The 17823-nt window shown below is 44.2% G+C and overlaps 1 protein-coding gene across 2 annotated transcripts in view; it reads left to right on the plus strand.

Annotated features, from left to right (window-relative positions):
* PDLIM2 (PDZ and LIM domain 2) overlaps positions 1-12671 on the plus strand; it is a 45299-nt gene extending 32628 nt beyond the window's left edge. For both annotated transcript variants that reach the window (XM_007428581.3, XM_025166879.2), the window contains exons 7-10: positions 3849-4000; positions 8021-8166; positions 9089-9209; positions 11402-12671. In XM_007428581.3, the coding sequence (XP_007428643.1) occupies positions 3849-4000; positions 8021-8166; positions 9089-9209; positions 11402-11597 (615 nt within the window). In that variant the 3' untranslated portion in view covers positions 11598-12671. The remainder of the gene's footprint in view (positions 1-3848; positions 4001-8020; positions 8167-9088; positions 9210-11401) is intronic.
* The last annotated feature ends 5152 nt before the right edge of the window (positions 12672-17823 follow it).

Raw genomic sequence — 17823 nt, forward strand, 5'->3', positions numbered from 1 at the left:
TAATAATAAATTGCAATTCCTTGGTGTCTTGGAGTGAGTTAGCCTGTTGGCCTACCGAATTAGGACACAGTTATAAGGCCGGAATGTAGGCCTGACTCCATGCTGTGTACTTTGCAAGCAAGTCCTCTAATGCGCCTTATCCACATACCTATGACAGTCATTTATGGCTTAAAAAGGAGAGCAGGAATTAACTTCTCAAAGCCTCCATCCTAAACCCTTGCAGACAATTCTCATTCACCAGAGTTCTTCTGGCATATAATGGTTTATATGAAGGGAGGGGAAATTGTAGCCCCAAACCAGTTTCTTTTCTGTTCTTGCCAACTACACTACTGAAAGTAAGCAGATCTTATTATCTGAAATCTGTTGTGCCATTTTCTGCTATTATTTTTTTTTTTTTTTAAATATACCAGCAGTGACCACCTACTGCAAGTCATAGTGCAACCCTTTGGCCTTGTGAACCATCCATAGTCAGATCTCTGGGATCTCCCTGCTTCTATCCAGATGTTTTGTCTTGTGAAAACAATGCTAATTCTGCATTTCCAGAAGACCTTAATCAGCCAACGAGCTTATATGGGAGGAGGCTGTCCTTTCAGTAGCCCCACCCTTAAGCCTTTGGAAGCTAACTAGCATTTTGAACTGGACCCAAAGTAAATCACAAGCCGTGGTGAATGCTGAGCTAGGGGAGTTGCATGTTCATAATGACTAATTCCAGTTAAGAGTCAGGTTGCACCATTATAGGATCTCTGAAATTTCTGGATACATTTCAAAGGCAGCTCCATGTGGAGCCACTTGTAATAATTCAGTCATGATATAACTATGGCATGCGTCACCATGGCCACATCTGTCTTTGCTAGAAATGGGTGGAGTTGGCACACAAGCTTAATTAAGCCAAGGAACCTATAGCCACAGCAGTCACCAAAGCATTCTGGTTTCAAGGTCAAGCGGTTCAGAACTTCTAAAAATGTTGGGTCATTAATGAAAGTACTTCTAGGTCCATAATTAGCTATTTTACTAATCAGGAGTGATGTTATCTTGTCTACGTTCAATTTAATGTTCTCAGCAATAGAATCAGAACCTCAACAGCTTCTCTAGGATGGAATGGAAAGGGATGGGAAATTCTTTATTTGCCACGTAGGAGTAAAATTGGTATTGAACACAGAAAGATGACTCAAAATCAGACTTACTGTCTGTCTAATTCTCCCAAGATCTTCAGTCAAGACCTTTTGCATCATCTGCTCTCTGGTGCTTCTACCTGAAGATGCTGGCAATTATATCTGAGATTGTTCAGCGTGCAGAACTTTGTTACTGAGCTAAGTCCTGCTACCAGTATTGATGGCCTGGACTGCTTGTGATAACCATGCTACAAATGATATTGTATCTCTTATGGCACCAAAGCTGGCCAAGGAAAATAAGTTGGACTTATGGGGCTTGACCAGGGAGCTCAGTGCATTTTAGGGAATTTGCTTTTGATAGACAGACAGACTTGGCAATTTGTATCAGAGGACAGACTTGATACCTGAGGCTTTTGTCTATCTGCCTGTCTGAAGAGTGTGAAAGTACTTTATAGTATGTTGCTAGGGCAAATTAGTTATATGGGATGGGAGATTGAAACTGGGGCTAAAAAGAACTGGGGGGGGGGGCAACAGCCAAGTCCCAAGTTTTGGGGACTCCAGCAAACAAAATGATAGGGGATCCTTGGCAGTGTTCATACCTACTACTTGGTTCCAAAACTTTAGCCAACTTTCCTCAATCCTGCTGATGCTTCCCAACTTAAATACCATCTTCCTGGGAGTTGTTGTCCCCCCCGCCCCCGCACCCATAATGTTGCCAGAACTGCCTTCTCTGATTAGCACACTCAGTTGCCACCCTGATTCAGTGGATCAGACTCCTCACCCTTCCTTTTCCTTCTCTTCTGCTGCTGTAGCCTTTTCTAATTTGGCTATAGTGATCTTCCCATTAGCGCTTGGGAAACGCTTTAACATGAGTGCCCTCTTCTGGTCAGGACCTGTCCTTATATGAAAGCTCTAGTAGGATGACTTTTGGAGTATTTGTTACCCCACTGGGCAATCAGACAGGTCCACCCAAGGCTTCAGGGCAAGGATTAACTGTTGGAGCTCAAGGATGGGTATCCATCCAAGAATGTGCAGAACTCCAGCATTCTTCTCCCTACGCTCTTTCAGGAAATGAGTTCAGTGTGGGTTACATGTTTAATTTTAGCACTATTCACAAGCCAGTCTGAAACATCTCTTAGCACAAATGGCTGTCTTTGTCCTGATATAATATCTAGTGCAGCTTGCTCCAGAGACCTTCTCATTGAATGGCACATTTTCTTCTGGTGAGGTAACATATACACTCTAATGGCTAGGGAAATACATGGGAAGACTATCACAGTAGTTGACTTTGTGGCACTGTGGTGGGGTCCCTACCACCATTTCTAACTTTGCACAATGGCTAGCAGTCATTGTTGTGTGATATGCTACCATCGGGCTTCTACTACTGGCATTCCACAAGGAGGGGACTGAGACTGAAATAGGGGCATTCCAAGAGCCTACACAATGTTTTTAGCAAAGATGGGTCTTTGAGGTAGGTGTCTCTGGCATGACAATCTTTCTTACCCGCTGAATTGCATTTGGCTGTGAAATGAATGTTCAAAATCCTGTAAGATCCATGAGGTTCCATGGTGGGAGTTGTACAGAATTCCCAGAATTTTTTCCTATGGCCAGGGTTAATCAACTATGAAAAATAAGCCAGGATAAGCAAATAACCCTTGGTACCTTTCTTTCTTGAAGACAACCCCTCTTTTTAATAGCTTTTACAAACAGCATTGATGAGGCTCTCCCCCTGGTTTGTGATAAAAGATGAAAAAAGATGAAAAGGGATTTCTTTCTTAAAGATTTTAGTTTCATGGCCACCCAAAAAGCCAACAACTATTCTACTCACAATAGCAAGTGTGCATTTTGCTCTGCAAGAAAGGTTTTGGCTTATCATGGGATTACAGTATAAGGGTGAAGTGGTTTTATGAGGAACGAGGAGACTTGCAGAACTTGACCATCTGTGTTTGTGTGAGCGCATAACAGTTGTACGGGTGCAGAAAAACCGATGATACTGGATACACAGATTGGCCTCCTGAGACTTGCAGGGTTTTGTAGTGTTTTGTAAAAGTATATTTCTAGATTTTATGGCTGGTTGAGAAGACATATTTGAAAGATTACTGGCAATGTCTGCTGAAATCTTAACAGCCAGTTGGCCAGATTGGATTCCTGTGGTTTGGGGGTGAGACTTTCTGCCCCTTCCCTTCTGACTGTCCCATTTTTCTTCCTTCTGTGAAGTTATTGATCTAAAGTTGCATCATTTATTTAGGTTGCCAAATTTTACCTTTTCTTGATGCAGAATTTGGATTATTTGGTTAAACCTAGCCTTAAGTATCTTTTGTTTTGAATTAGAGTGTAGGGGGATGTTGGTTGTGAGATTATTGTATACTTTTGTAGGACAGACTCCTGAAATGCATGGGGTTCAGTCTGCTTCTTAGCCTCCTGCTAACATTACTAGAATTTGTCACCCCTGCTTAGCTTTCCTCCTAGAAAGACAAACAGCTTGGTCACTGGACGTTAATAATGGAAATCTGCAAAACTGAAGACCTGTGACTGGGGAGTCTCTGTGCTGTAGCACGGTGAATGAAAATTATTTTAAGAAATATTTCAGTTTGGTTTTATCTATGATAAAAATATATATTTGCAAAGTATTCAGTGGTGTATTGTGGCAGTCATCTTTGTTGGCAGTCATAGTGGGCTTTTATTTTCCCCCTTCCCATGTAATGCCATTATCCCTTCTCTTTTCCATTATGCCAGATACAAGAACAAAGGAACTTCACCCATTCCAGTGAATCAGTTTTGCCTCCATTAAATGGGTCTCCATCTCCTGGAGGATACTCGTTCTCCAACCCTTGGGAGATCAGGAAGGACCATGAAAGAAGTCCATCTTCCTATAACCGCAGTTACAGGTAACTGTCTGGCTTTGCCTGGTTTCTAATGGATTAAGGATGAGAACCTAGAAGATCTTCGTTCAAAACAGATTATACTGCAGCTCATTTGGGGGCCCCTGTCAGGTTTTTTTTCCTTTTTATCTTTCTGCCCCACTCCTATCTGCTCTTTCCTGCAGTATAAAAATGATGCTGGTTTATCATAAAGGGGCCATAATAATTAGTTAAAATATGCAAGGGATTGCCAAATCTGACATTCAGATTCTATCTGTAGATCTTCCAACACTTTTTACTTTACTTTAAAGTAGCTGAAGGAGTTGGGATGTTTTCAAAAAAGAGATTTAAATTGCCTTTCCAAGTTGCCATGGAGGAGTAGGAGAAATAAAAGGATGAATTATTTTAACTGAACTCTCTTCCCAGAAAGTTTTTTATTGGTGGGCCAGAGGGGAGAATAAGTTCAAGGAGGTGGGGAGGAAAAGGGTCTAGCATCTCCTTCCCCTCTCCTGCTTTCTTGATCAATTAGTTCTGAAGTAAGAACAAATTGTGAGGAGATACAGTTGGGGATCAGCTGCATCTGGATCTGTTTTAACTCTTGGAGTCAAACCAGTGATTCATTTAGTTCAATCGTCTAGTCTGATTGTATTCACCCTTCTAAAGTCTTGGGAAGAATCTCATCATTCTGACTGTTAGTGCCAGGAATTCAGCCTCCATCACTGAACTCTGGACCTTTCCAGCAGCCAGGGGTGTACACGCATAAAAAACAGGCGGAGCTTCAATTGCACTGTTGTGGTCACCATCTTGACTCTTTTGACCATATCCTGTGGACCAGTGACTGGCAGCTTTAGACATATACTTATGCACGTGAACCAGTGTTATGTTCTTCCTGGTGCTGGCAAGCCAGAATTCTTTGAGGAGAAGGATTTACTCCACAGGGGTTCAGAGAATAGTCTACTTGTAAAATCTTCTCTACAAATGAAGTTAAGTGGTCAACCTGAAGTTTAGGACTTGTCTTGAGAATGCAGAAGTCATGAGGGACTATTTTTAGGCCTTTGCCATCCGATAGAAGAATGCAGGACTCTGTTTTTCAAGAGCCCTCATACCAAGAGGACAAATTGCTTGTCCACAGGCAAAGTCCAGAAAAGAGCTGTAGGACTTGGCCCCTGATCTCCCTAATTTGGTGCCTCCCATCTTCAGTTTCTTGTCCCCTGGCAACAAGGCAGACTCGGAGAGTTGGAGTCCAGTGTTTTTGGAGAATGCCTGCTTAGGAGAAGCTGCATGGCCCCATTTATTAGCCAATGGATTAAAAAGACAACGTTAGCCCCATGTACCCAGGCGGTAGCTGTAGAAGATTCAATCGAGGTAGTTCTACTTTGATCTGAATTGTCCAATTCACCACTTCATCTTTGCATAGCCAAGCCACGCTCTTATCCCTCCCGCCACTCCTCTTCCTTTGTGTCTGTTTTCTGCTCCTTCCTTATTGATAAAAGGAAGGGCACGCATCTCTTTTTTTATTGATGCAAGTCTCTTGGAGAGGCACTATAAAAAGCTAATGACGAAGCTTGGGTGTGACTCCCTTGAACTAAATGTATGGATTCAGTAATTTTCGAGGTGCAGTTTTTCCATTGATGTAGTACAGTGTTGTCCAAACTTGGGCACTTTAAGATGAGTGGATTTCAACTCCCAGAATTCTGGGAGTTGAAGTCCACTCATCTTAAAGTGGCTAAGTTTGGACAACACTGGTGTAGTAGTACTGTTGTTATTATCAGTCCAGATGAATCCACCTCAAGATAGAGGCCTCTTCATTGAAGCTTATGGACCACAACCTACCATGCTGGTCCAGTGTAGGTTGGCAGACAGATGTTTTTCAGCTTCCCAAGTTAAGTCTACAGCGTATGTTTTCAGATGATGAACGATGCAGATCCTGACTGGTGGTTCATTTTTCAACACAGAAATAGCACCTGTTCATTTAAAAGGCCTTTCTAGACAATGGTTCTTCAAATCTTCACTGCCCATTCAAAACACAGGAAACTGGCAACCCGCTCCCCACCATTATTCAAGGGTAGGACACACGCTTTGCACACCAAAGATCCTGTAGACAATTCTAGGCATTTCCCGTTGAACGGCTCGCAGAACAGTGAGAGGAAAGACTATTTGCCTTAGGAACTGGAGAGCTGCTGCCAGTCAGAGCAAACCTCACCCGGCAAGAGGGGCAAATGGTCTGACAGGAAAAGGCAGCTTCCAGCGTTTTGTGTTACCCAACATTTATGCACTGTGGTCGTTTCACGTCAAAATAAAATGAGAGCATGAATCTGAGTTGTACTCATTGAAGAATGGAATGGACAGCAGGGTAGGGGGCTGAGACTTCCCACCTCAGAGTAAGAATGCCACTGGAAGGTCGCACTGAAACAGTTTTCCCCATTTCTGCAGTTTGCAGGTAACAGTCATGCTGATGTATTTTTTAAAAAATATGGTCCTAAAAAGAAAGAGGGGAGATGGCAATTCCACTTATACTTTTTAAAACTGGTGGGTTCCTCCAAAGGCTTTTACAGCAGCAGGAATGATTCTGAAACATGCTGTTTTGCTTCTGTTCTGCTGATGATCATCCTGAGCTATGACTTGCTGGTTCTTAACTATTCAAGAAAAGCTTACAATTTAACAGGAAGTAACTGCCACCTTAACAGAAAACCTTCCCCAGATGTCCCCCCCGCCCCCCAAAAAACTGGCTAACTCAGTTTTGGTACCTGAGAACAGACAGTAGCCATTTCATCTCAGAAATTTTGACCTCCATTTTGGATTGATTCCCCCCACCAAAAAAACCAGCAGGCAAACTTGTTTTAGGAGAGATTTAATACATAGTCTCTGAGTCACCAAGTAGTTGATCATCAGAATAGATTAAGTTGTTTGTCTCCAAGCTGATAAATTCTGCTAATTTCTCAGAGACCCTGGCAGTTTATCTCCCACAGTGTCTTTTTTTAGCTGGAGATGGGCAAAGGAAGATATATCTTTCCATCCAGGAGTGTGCGTCCTGTTTACTCATTTTGGTGCTAGGAGAAAGGTTCCCTTCCTGTTAGAAAGCCCCCTTCTTTCATACTGTGTCTAAGCTTTCCAAATCTACAAAATGTATTGTCTAGGCATCTGTTACTTTATTGGGCCAGGAAGTGTGAGGGTTAATTCAGAGCTGCTGACGAAGGTCGAGACTGGGCAGGTCTGAGCGTCATATGCCGAGGGAGTGTTCTGCCTGTACTTTCAGAAAGGGAGAGACAGCAAGAGTTTCTGACTCTGAGCAACTCTGAAGACAAGAGGAAGAAAGATTTAGTGGTGAGAGGGCTACAGGATTAGTCATTGCTGGGCGGGTAATTCTTAGCGTTCTTAAACCTGGTCACACTCTGGGGGCTGGTTTTGGCAGAAGGAAATTGTACAGGTGCTGGCTTACAGGTGTGCTCCTCTGGAACGATCCATTGTCTGTAGGTGAGGCATCTGAAAGAGCTTTGAAGGACACAGCTGGATGGGATAAGATTTTCTCCTTGGGTTCATTTACTGGACTTTCCTTGAGATTTCAGCTAATGGGATAGCCCCTCTGCTAGAATACTATGTACATGTCTCAAGGAGTGTCCCAAATCTTCATTAACTTCTTTTCTTTTGCTGGTTGGGGTTGATCTTGTTTCCCAAAGGCAAAGAGGTAGAGGGCAGAAGTACTGGAGATCCTTCTTTATCACTGAAAAGGCAGGGGACCACATTTTGACTTTAAACCTGGATAGATATCAGTTGTTTTCTGAAGTCTTGGTGTATCTGGAGCAAACAAAATCCTACATTAGGTCCTTTGTGGCTTCATGATAACATCTGTACCTTTGGAGTCCTGCAGCTTCAGAGCAGCCTAGAACAACTGCATTTGGCCTCTATTTCTTGGTCCGTCCCAACCATCTCTCTTCTTTCAGGGACTTGTAATGGGATGGAATACTAGTTTGTCTTGTCCTCCTGGATAGAAAGCCTGAGGTATTTTTCTTCATCCTAAGCCTGACTGCACCTGTTTTATCTCTCTAGCTTGGATACCGAGCCAACTATGCATCGTTTGGAAGGAGACTCTGAGGTCTACAAGATGATGCAGGAGAACCGTGAAACAAGAGCTCCACCACGGCAGTCCAGCACTTTTCGCTTGCTCCAAGTGGCTCTGGAATTGGATGAAAAAGGTGAAAGATGCAGAGGATGGAAAGGGCATTCATCTATTGATATAAGGAGGGAAGACGATGGCACAATTTGTTTTGCATTTTAATGCACGCGTGTCCAAATCCAGAGTTTTCTGAATCTTCGGTTGTAGTGATTTTTTTTTCCTAATATATGTTATAGAAAAACATACATGCAAAAATTAATCGGATTATGGAAAATGATTCTAGTAGGAGAGATACCATAAAAATGTGCTTGTTTTTCTGTGGACTTTTAAAAATCACAAGCTGGTGGTGGAAAGGAGATGGAACAAACAAACTGGGAAAAATGAGAAACTCAGTGAAATTGAATTTGGTAGATCTGCTCGTAGAATTAGTTGGCACCCCGTAATAATCTCATGGGATAAAAGTATAATTCTTTTCGCTGCTAGTCTGTTCTAGTTTCCTGCTCTGTTTAGACGACTGTGTGTTGTCACAGGGGCAAATAAGGGAGGAGACCCAAATTCAAGAGACAGATAAACCAACATTTTCTGGACGGGCTATAATCTTTGTTGACGGATTAATCAGCAGAAACTCTCAGCTGACGAACTTTAATTGGTAGTGCTGTAGATGAAAGGGGATAGCTGTTTCGGATGGATACTACTTTGTGCTCATATGAAAGGAAATAAATAGAATATTGTAAACAATTATATTTCCCTTCTAAACATATGTAGACAGATTTGCCTGCTAAGTGTAGCACCCTGAAATAACTTCAGCTATTAACACAGAGGAAGGGAAATGAAAAGAGAAACGTGTTCATTCAGTGAAATAATTTTTTTAAGGCTGCAATCCGGGAAATGACAGTTGTAATTTTCACGGAGGAGCAATATATTTAATTTCTGAGTCAATATATATAGGACTGTACATTCTTTAAAACCAGTAATGGGATTCTTACTGTTTGCTTTGGCAGAGGGTGCTGCAACCCACTTCCCCAGCCAGCTCTCTCCCAGTTCGCACAAGCCGGTCAGCAGTTCAGTGGCAGGGAACACCCAGAAGCTGCATATGTGTGAGAAATGCAACAGCAGCATCACGTGAGTATCGCTAATCCTTAAGTAGGGTTGGTACCGAAGGGAACAGAGTAGAGGGGAAGATGCTTTAGCTGGACAAGCAAAGAGAGAGGGACGGGGGGCAATTCGGGGGGGCTGGTCTACAGCAGCGTTATGATGGTTGTGGTCCAGTATATATGGAGGGGATTTCAAGTTGCAGAAAGCTGGAGTTGACTGTCGAGTAGAACAAGGAGGGCTTGTCACTAGACCAGTGTTTGTCAACCTTGGCCACTTGAAGATGGGTGGACTTCATCTCCCAGAATTCCCCAGCCAGCAGCCCCCAGGCTGGCTGGGGAATTCTGGGAGATGAAGTCCACCCATCTTCAAGTGGCCAAGGTTGACAAACACTGCACTAGACCCTTCGACAGTGCGAATGGTTTGTTACGTGTAGGCATCTGGTGGGTAGAAACTCCAACAACTATTTACCGAGCCTGGAAGGCCTGTTTGCCCTGACAATGTGGAATGAATTTAGCAGCTGGAAAACTTTCATAAAAAATCACAGAAACGAAAAGGGGTGGAAATACTTTGCTAAGGGGAGGGGTCTCTTTTGCCGCCGCAAGCAGAGTATCAGCAGTTGAGGCATTTGCTACGGTGGTGGCCTAAGCGCGTGTTTTTCTTTGGTTTTCATACTGATATTCATAATTTATTAAACTCGCACGCTGCCCGACTCTCAACAACTCCGGGCGGCTGACCACACTCAAAGAAACTGCAGTAAAATCAATAACAACTAAAGATAAGAGATGGCAAGCGTGATGACCCTATCTTTCTTCAAGACAGTTGTACTTTCTTCATTTTACCTTCAAAAGAACCCTTGGGGGGGGATTAACATGAGAAGTGGGACAATGGCTAAGCCCCTTGGTGCATTTTTGTGCCTGAAGAGCAACCAGACCTTGATTTTTCTGAACCAGAGCTGTGGATGGTGCTGGTAATGGCATGATGAAAGGGCCCATTCCACTGCTGTGATCTTGCAGCCGACAACTGGAAACGGCAGAGCAACCTGCTAGGTTGCAAAATGGAAAGAGAAGTGAATGAGGATGAGCCATGCTGAAGGCAGCCAATGAGGGGTCAGGCATGGTATCTTCAATAATACACCCACTTCTGTGCAATAAAATGTCCCGCTTCTGCGTTCATTGGTTTAAAAAAGCCCAGTTCTGATTCTTAGGAGGACTGTGATGTGGAAACGCGCTCAAACTTTCAAAAATCCCACTTTTGAACATTTCCTTTAGGGTTGCAGAACAGCACCGACCTGCTCTTTCCATTTCTACCTGCCTGAGATGGGGGCAGTGGGCTCCTCAAAGTATTCAATGTAAAAATGCAGTGAACGGGACCGGGTTGACAGGGTACCAGATCAGCCTTTCAGTTCTAAGCAAGGCTTTTTTAAAAGTGAAAAATAAATAAATAAATGGAATAAAGAGGGGTAGACAGATTCTGTGAAAGGGGGCTCTTAGTACAAGGATATCCCTTAATATAATACTGGGAAATCCAGCTTCAGAGGGCTGATGTTGACAATACCACTAAAATGTGGGTGTCATTAGGGCTGCGCCAGGCCAGCGCGCTGTGCTGTCTGTTGGCTTCAGGAACCCAGACCTGTTTTTAGATCAGAGTTTCCCAACCTGGGTAACTTCCAGTTGTGTGAATTTCAACTCCCTGAATTCCCCAGCCAGCATGGCCGCTGCTGAGAATTCTGGGAGTTGAGGTCCATGCCCCTGGCATGGGCTTGCCTGGATACTTGGAGCTCTGGTGTATATGAGTGATATGCTCCTGAATCCCAGATTCACTGCTGAATGCTTGCTTGTTTTCAAAAAGAGGTGGAGCAGCCAAATCCAGGCATCACTCCACGCTCTCCTTTGAAGATCGACGCTCTTGGAGGCAACCACCACCACCAGGTGAAAAGATGTTTGCATAATGAGTGAGTGCCCAGAAAGAGAAAATTGCTAGCCTGGATTATCTGGATTTCATCTGCAAGAATGTATTTATTTTGTTTCATTAGAGCTTCAAAGACTAAGGTGGCAAAAAACATGATCGCTCTGAGAGGGCTGCAGAGCCTGCTGCAATTCTGGGTTACATGTCTTTAAAAGCAAGCATTTCTGAGTGCTAGTCATGTTTGGGTGATGATGGTTGGCTTACCCTGGATGCTGGTCCTTTTCACGGACTCTCTTCTGCTCTGTCCTTCCCAGAAACCAGGCAGTGAAAATCCAAGAGAACCGCTACCGTCACCCGGCTTGCTACATTTGCACCGACTGTGGGCTCAACCTGAAGATGCGTGGCCATTTCTGGGTTGGTGAAGAGATGTACTGCGAGAAACACGCGCGCCAGCGTTACCAAAGCCCAGGAGAGGGCGGCACCGTCCTGGCCGTCTACTCCCAGTCTTAAGTGATACGGGAGCTCACGAGGCTGAGCAGGAATACAATCTGTGACGCTCCCTTGGAGGATTCTGCCAAGTATCTAGCAAAGCTGCTTCTCACTCCACCGCAGTTCAGCCCATGAAGACATCTGCAGGAAACGACGCTTCCAGTGCAAGACAGCAACTCAACCGCCAACCATCACCACTCAGAACACCATGCAGTGTTTTCCAGGGACCTTTGGGGGTGGGGGGTGTTGAGGGAGGGGGAGGGTATTCCTCAAGGCAAATGGCTTATCTTCTTTTTTAACTAGCTTGGGCAGGTTTGGGGCCTCTTTCTTCAAGGAACCAATGTTTGCCTAGCACAGGCGTGGACAGTTGGCTCTTGGCAGCTTCAGAAATGATGGCTTGGCTTGAGGCAGTTGGGCTTCCCACCGTGCCAAGCGTGCCTTGGTTCCTGGACACACTCTGGAATGTAATTGTCAGGCCCATATTAATCCTGATCTGTGGCCAGCAGCTCTCAAGTGGCTCTTAAGAACTCCGCTGTGTGGCTGAAGCACCCTTGTCTTACCCCTGCTGCCCACCTCCCCATGCCCACAGGGCAAATCTAAGACTGAAGGGAAGTTATAGAGTCTCTCTGAAGCGCTAGGCCCTGGACGGCATGGATTCAGCTCTGAATGCTGACTCTCTCTGTGAAGCTTCCCTTACGATATTAAGGCAGATCTCTATGTGAAATATAATATATATATATATATAAGGATGGATAAAACACTCACCCCATGCCTGCATTTGCTCTTTAAGTTCTACGCCATTTCTTTTCCCTCGGAGGTCAGGAAGGAGTTTTTGGAATTTCTAGCACAGCTAAATGCCCATCAATTAAAGAAGAAAAAAAACCCCTATCTAATAATCTTATGAGGTAGATTTGGCTGTGAGATATAACTACTTCAGGGTCACCTGAACGCTCTTTGATTAACATGGACATAGCCAGACTTTTATTGAGAGAGAGACACATATAGTTCCTGTATCACCTGAAACAGGGATGAGCGGTCTTGTTAGAATAGGGCAGTGTTTCTCAACCTTGGCCACTTGAAGATGGGTGGACTTCAACTCCCAGAATTCCCCAGCCAGCAGGCTGGCTGGGGAATTCTGGGAGTTGAAGTTCACCCATCTTCAAGTGGCCAAGGTTGAGAAACACTGGAATAGAGAGCTGTATAATTATATTTATCTATCTCCCAGGGTGTGGAGGACATGAGGCAGGCTTTGTTTTGATTTGGGGGGTTTTTTGCAGGGAGGGTATTAGGGAGGTGCTTTCAGTAAAATATTAAGCCAGCTGGAGGCTCAGCACAGTCATACGGCTGCTGTTTTCTGCCACCTGCCTGAATAGCGAGAGAACCTCACCTGCGCAAGGCTGGCTTGCAAGGTTCACTTTCTGCCATTGGTATCCCGCTTTCATAAGAGGAGTCCAATGGAGCTTTGAGGTTGTCTTTCATTTAATGCATTCAAGAGCTGACATGCTTCCTCTCCCTTGTGGGTTGAATGCCATTTTCAGAGGCCTTGAGCTGTTCAAAACAGCTCTTGGAAAACAGCTGCCCTTATGGTGGTTAAACCGCATCATGGTTTTCTGTTGGGCCAATTGCCCTTGGTACTGGGCGTGGTGCGACTGCTCCTAATGTTTCTCCCGTGCCTCTCTTTCGTTGCCACCTAAATGACCATAGCTAAAAGCGTCGTAACGGATCCGGGGGTTCAAGACATGCTGCAGGCACAGCTCTGAGTCTTGTAGTACAACGATACAACACAACACGAATCTACAGAAGTTAGCATTACAAGCCATCAGAGACCGCGGAATTATAATTCAGAGTAGTAGCAATTGGCCCCAGCATTCCCTAGACATCTATGTCTAAAAACAGCAACCAAAAAATTGCATTTTATTAGTAATGTATCATGGTGAGAGCGTGGTGTGACCCTGCAAGCCTGCATACTTTGAAAAAAAAACCTAAGGGCCACACGTGGGCATACTATGGCTCTTTGTACATGATCATAACAGCCTAAAAAGCTGCACTGGATGGGATCAAGAAGCTGTTTTTAAAAGCAGATGAATAATGCCTTAAGGGAAGTTTGTTACCGGAGCATTTCCAGTGTAGCATCCACAGCTAGCCGGTAGAGAGCACCAACTACAAACAAGAATTCTGCACCAGGCATTTTGGAGAGCCCATGGCTGAAATAGTTGAGCAGATACCTCCGTTTTTGGATCCTGGTTGAAGAATGCAGGAGACAGGACTTGCCCTTAAATACATGCTCAGCATATTAGCATGTCTTTTGGAATGAGCTGTTAGGGTGTCCTGTTGTCTGCAAGGTCTGGGAGTCAATGTATGTAATCTGATTGATGAACACAGGGGTCTTCTGTTCCATTAACCTCGTTCATCTAGTCCAGGCCACCACAGAGCAGTTTGTAATCCTGAATTTTAGGATGCACCTGGAAGATACTAGGGTCTAGTCCACCTTGTCTAGATACAGACCTTTTTAATGACATGACAGTGATCAACTTGAATAAACTTGGCTTTGCAACAGTCCTGGAAATGGTCCCCTGATGACACCGTGGAAGGAGAATTCCCACTGTGACTGGCAGTTCTAGGACAGCAAACTCAGTGGCTCTGACTCAACAAAAACTAACTTGTATTATCATATGTCAAGGACTTCCAAGATACTAAGAAAGAGCCTTACGAGGTTGCAAGTCACCTTAAAGTCATCTACTCATCCTTTTCGGAGCCCATCCCAAGCCTCCTGTCACACAGATTTTATGGCTTCCCTGTCCAGCTTGCTCCATTTTTCTGAAAGGAGTACAGATGGTGAGGCAGCTGTGCAGGCATCTCGGGTGAATCTGGGGCTCCACTGAAGTTGAATCATGGGTCTCTTACATCCGTTCAGTTCTTCGTTTCCCAGACTATCTTGGTGAATTGGTAAGGTGACCCTGAGGAGGCATGCTCTTTCCTCAAACTCCAGGACTTGTCTGTTTTTAAATTGTACCAAGAACCAAGATGTACGCAGTTTGAAATATATTTTGTTGAAGTGCTGCTTCCAAAGAAAAACCCACTGCAACGCTTATTGCTCGTTTGCTGAAAATTCACTCCTGTTTCTATTTCCCTCCCAAATTTGTTGCAATGGAAAAAGCTAGGATGCATATGGCTGGGGGGGGGGGGTGGAGGGGGGGGCTAGTGACTGAAGTAACACTCCCTCCGGAAGAGAGCTGGCCAGGTGAGTTGTCAGGTGTAGCAGGCCCTGGTTGCAATGGAAAGATAGCATATTCTTGTATGTATTTCTAATGGAAAGATAAGCTGCTGCATTTTCCTGAAGTCTGATACAATTTGTGGTGGTCCTGTCTTCTTGAGTCCGCATCATTCCTGTTCTTCCCCTCCCCCTCGTTCCTGGGTGGAGGAGTTCATGTAAGAAATGGAAGCTTTGAGGCTGGCCTTTCCTTGGGAGTGGCATGCGATTCTGACAGGCCACTGCCTTCTTTCCCACCCCATTCATCCCAGTGTGAAGTCTTTGGCATGTCTGGAATGTTTTTGGGGGGTTCAGAAATGGAGTGGGTGGGAGTCATCGCTGCCTGGAAAACACACACAGGGGGCAGCCACCCCTTCTGAGCAACCCAAACAAAGGCTGGAGCCTGGAAAGGCATTCTGGGTACCGCCCTACTTCCTGTTCTAAGAGGCATTCCTGTCATGAAGTCACCACAGAAACGGCCAGCCCAACATGTTTTGGAATGCAGCCGGCGCATTCCCTGCATTCAAAGCTTGCAGGCAAAGGGGAGAGACAGGAGTTAAGCAGCGTGAATGGTACCGACTCACTCGGCTTGCACAACTAGAGTTTAATCATAGACTTTGGAAAGACCACCCTACCTGTCCCAGTGCTGTTCTTATGGCTTGCTCCCAAACAATCCTAGGAAGTGCAGTTGGTGAGTGCTGACTGTTGGCTAAGCCTTTGTGCGTCCCCCCACCCCACAGACAACTACAGTTCCCAGGTTTTTTCTGGGGCAAACAAGACTAATTTAGTCAAGTCTGTGGTGGAGAACTCTGTGATAAGCAACATGAACCAAGATGAACCCATCAAGAGGATACTCAGAGAAGTCATGGCCACATTTCAGCATGTGGGCAAAATAAACCTGCTTGTGAAATACCCACAGTCTGAACCTGTGTGGTCTTCTAAGCACACCTGAACTTTGCTGGTTCCTTGAGCGCTGCTTTTAAGCATTCCTAGGATTATATGTGAATGAGTTTTTTTATATCCTGTGAAAAGATGGAAATACAGGATTTGAGGGATGGGCCCTAGTATGCTGGAGTCAGGCTTTTTGGTTGCCTGTGAATTGAATTTTGGGATTTGCTACTCCACCTAAAATGTAATGGAAGTTGCAATATATAGGCATTGACTTAGATCAGCATTTTTCAAACTTGGCAACTTTAAGATGTGTGAGCATCAATTTCCAGAATTCCCCAGCCAGCATGGGAGTTCTGGGAATTGATGTCCACCCATCTTAAAGTTACCAAGTTTGAAAAACACTGACTTAGCTCCTTTTGGAGAAATTCAAATCTCTACATTTCCATCCTGTTTTGCTATGTATATGTGGAAGGAAGGCCATACAACACAACCATCTTTCTTGCTGTGCTCCATCTGTTCAATGCAAAAACTTGTGTTATGAAATTCATTTCGGTCCAAGTCTTGTTCTTTCATTTTTTGGGGGACTATTGACATAGAAACACCCTCTCCATTATCAGATCTCTTTTCTTGCATCTTTTCTAAGATAGATTTTATGTTGTTTCAAGTATTCTTTTGGTGATTTTTTTTGTTCCAGCCAAATCTTGATCTGGTCACTTTGCTCATTGTACATCTGCAACTACGTCCTGTAACTATTTATTAGGGGAAACAGAATTTGTTTGATAGACAAGGAGACAATGCATGGATAGCAAATGTGCAATTTAACCCAAGAGAGTTGACTGAAAAAAAATGGAACATTTGGTACTCTTCTAGGAGAAAGCTGTTTAAAACTTGAAAGAAACAGCAGTTGGTGAAACTATATGGTTCCTGCCCTTCACCTCCCTACACTGTAGAGTTGGTTGCCTTTCACTGCTAGTATTGGTTTGAACACTGTATTTTGGCCAACCAATCAGTCTGGTTGGCTAAACTGTATGCCTATGGAGAAACAGGTAAATTGACCCCCAACCCAAGGTAATATGATACATTTCAGCTTAAAACTGATTTTTTCCCTTGGGGTCTTGCCTGAAATTAGTCTAAATGTCTCTAAGAGTACTTGCCTCTAAGCTCTCCTCTCCCCCCCCCCCGTCCTCAATTTGTGACCCCTTGAGGAAGGAAGGTGGGACATGGGAAAAAAAGCTGAGCATTCAGGACCATCAGCTAAATTTGTCACTCTTTTATCTTCTTGCATGGAGGAATGGATGATTTAAGGATATCTCTCCATAAGTCCTGCCTCTTGATGTCGCTCAGCCTACTAGGTCAGGTGGAAAGAGAACAACCAGGATCCAACCCTGCTGATCAAAATTGCCACAATATTTGGGCTTTCCTCTTTTCCTTGCCTTCTCTAACTAACCCTCTGGTGAGCACAAAAACTTGCATGCATTTGGGGGCCATTCTGATGGCATAATAAAAATGCTGCCTGATCCCCACCCCATGGACCAACATAGCTAGTTCTCTATTTTTTCATGGAATCAAGTTAATGGGGAATTGGGGATCTCTTTCATCAAAGCTACAAGAAAGAAGGGAAGGTGGTTTTAAAGGTGGCACTTGGATAATCTAAGGAGCCTGTTTAGAGGTGATGATTGGCCTTTATGATGGATCCTATTGTATGGCAGGATTCCCAGGCCTCTCCTGGACTGCCCCTTGTCCCTGGGGAGCTGTTAATGGGGAATGGTGTGCTTTGAAATGAATAGGAGGTGGGGACAATTGCACTCTCCTGAGAACCAAAGAGAATCCTTTATCATGTGTTGCTTTGACCTGGAGCTGTATTCTATTTACAAGGGAGACACAATGTGGATTGCCCATTTATCTTGAAGCCTTGACACTCTTCCTCCTTTGCAGGCTGCTTTCATTAGGGCACAGATTTATGTTAAGCCATCTCTACTCAATAGAATGAACTCCATCTTTCCCATGTGTAAAAAGACAAACTCAGCTGGTACGTTCAAGAGTCTTGGTCACCAACAGTATATATACAACAATATATAGCACCAATAGAAGAGAATATATGTAGCT

Source organism: Python bivittatus, unplaced genomic scaffold (assembly GCF_059951505.1).
Source record: "Python bivittatus isolate LINGU-HERP-01145 unplaced genomic scaffold, Pbiv_v1 ctg000680_np1212, whole genome shotgun sequence".
Lineage (NCBI taxonomy): Eukaryota > Metazoa > Chordata > Lepidosauria > Squamata > Pythonidae > Python > Python bivittatus.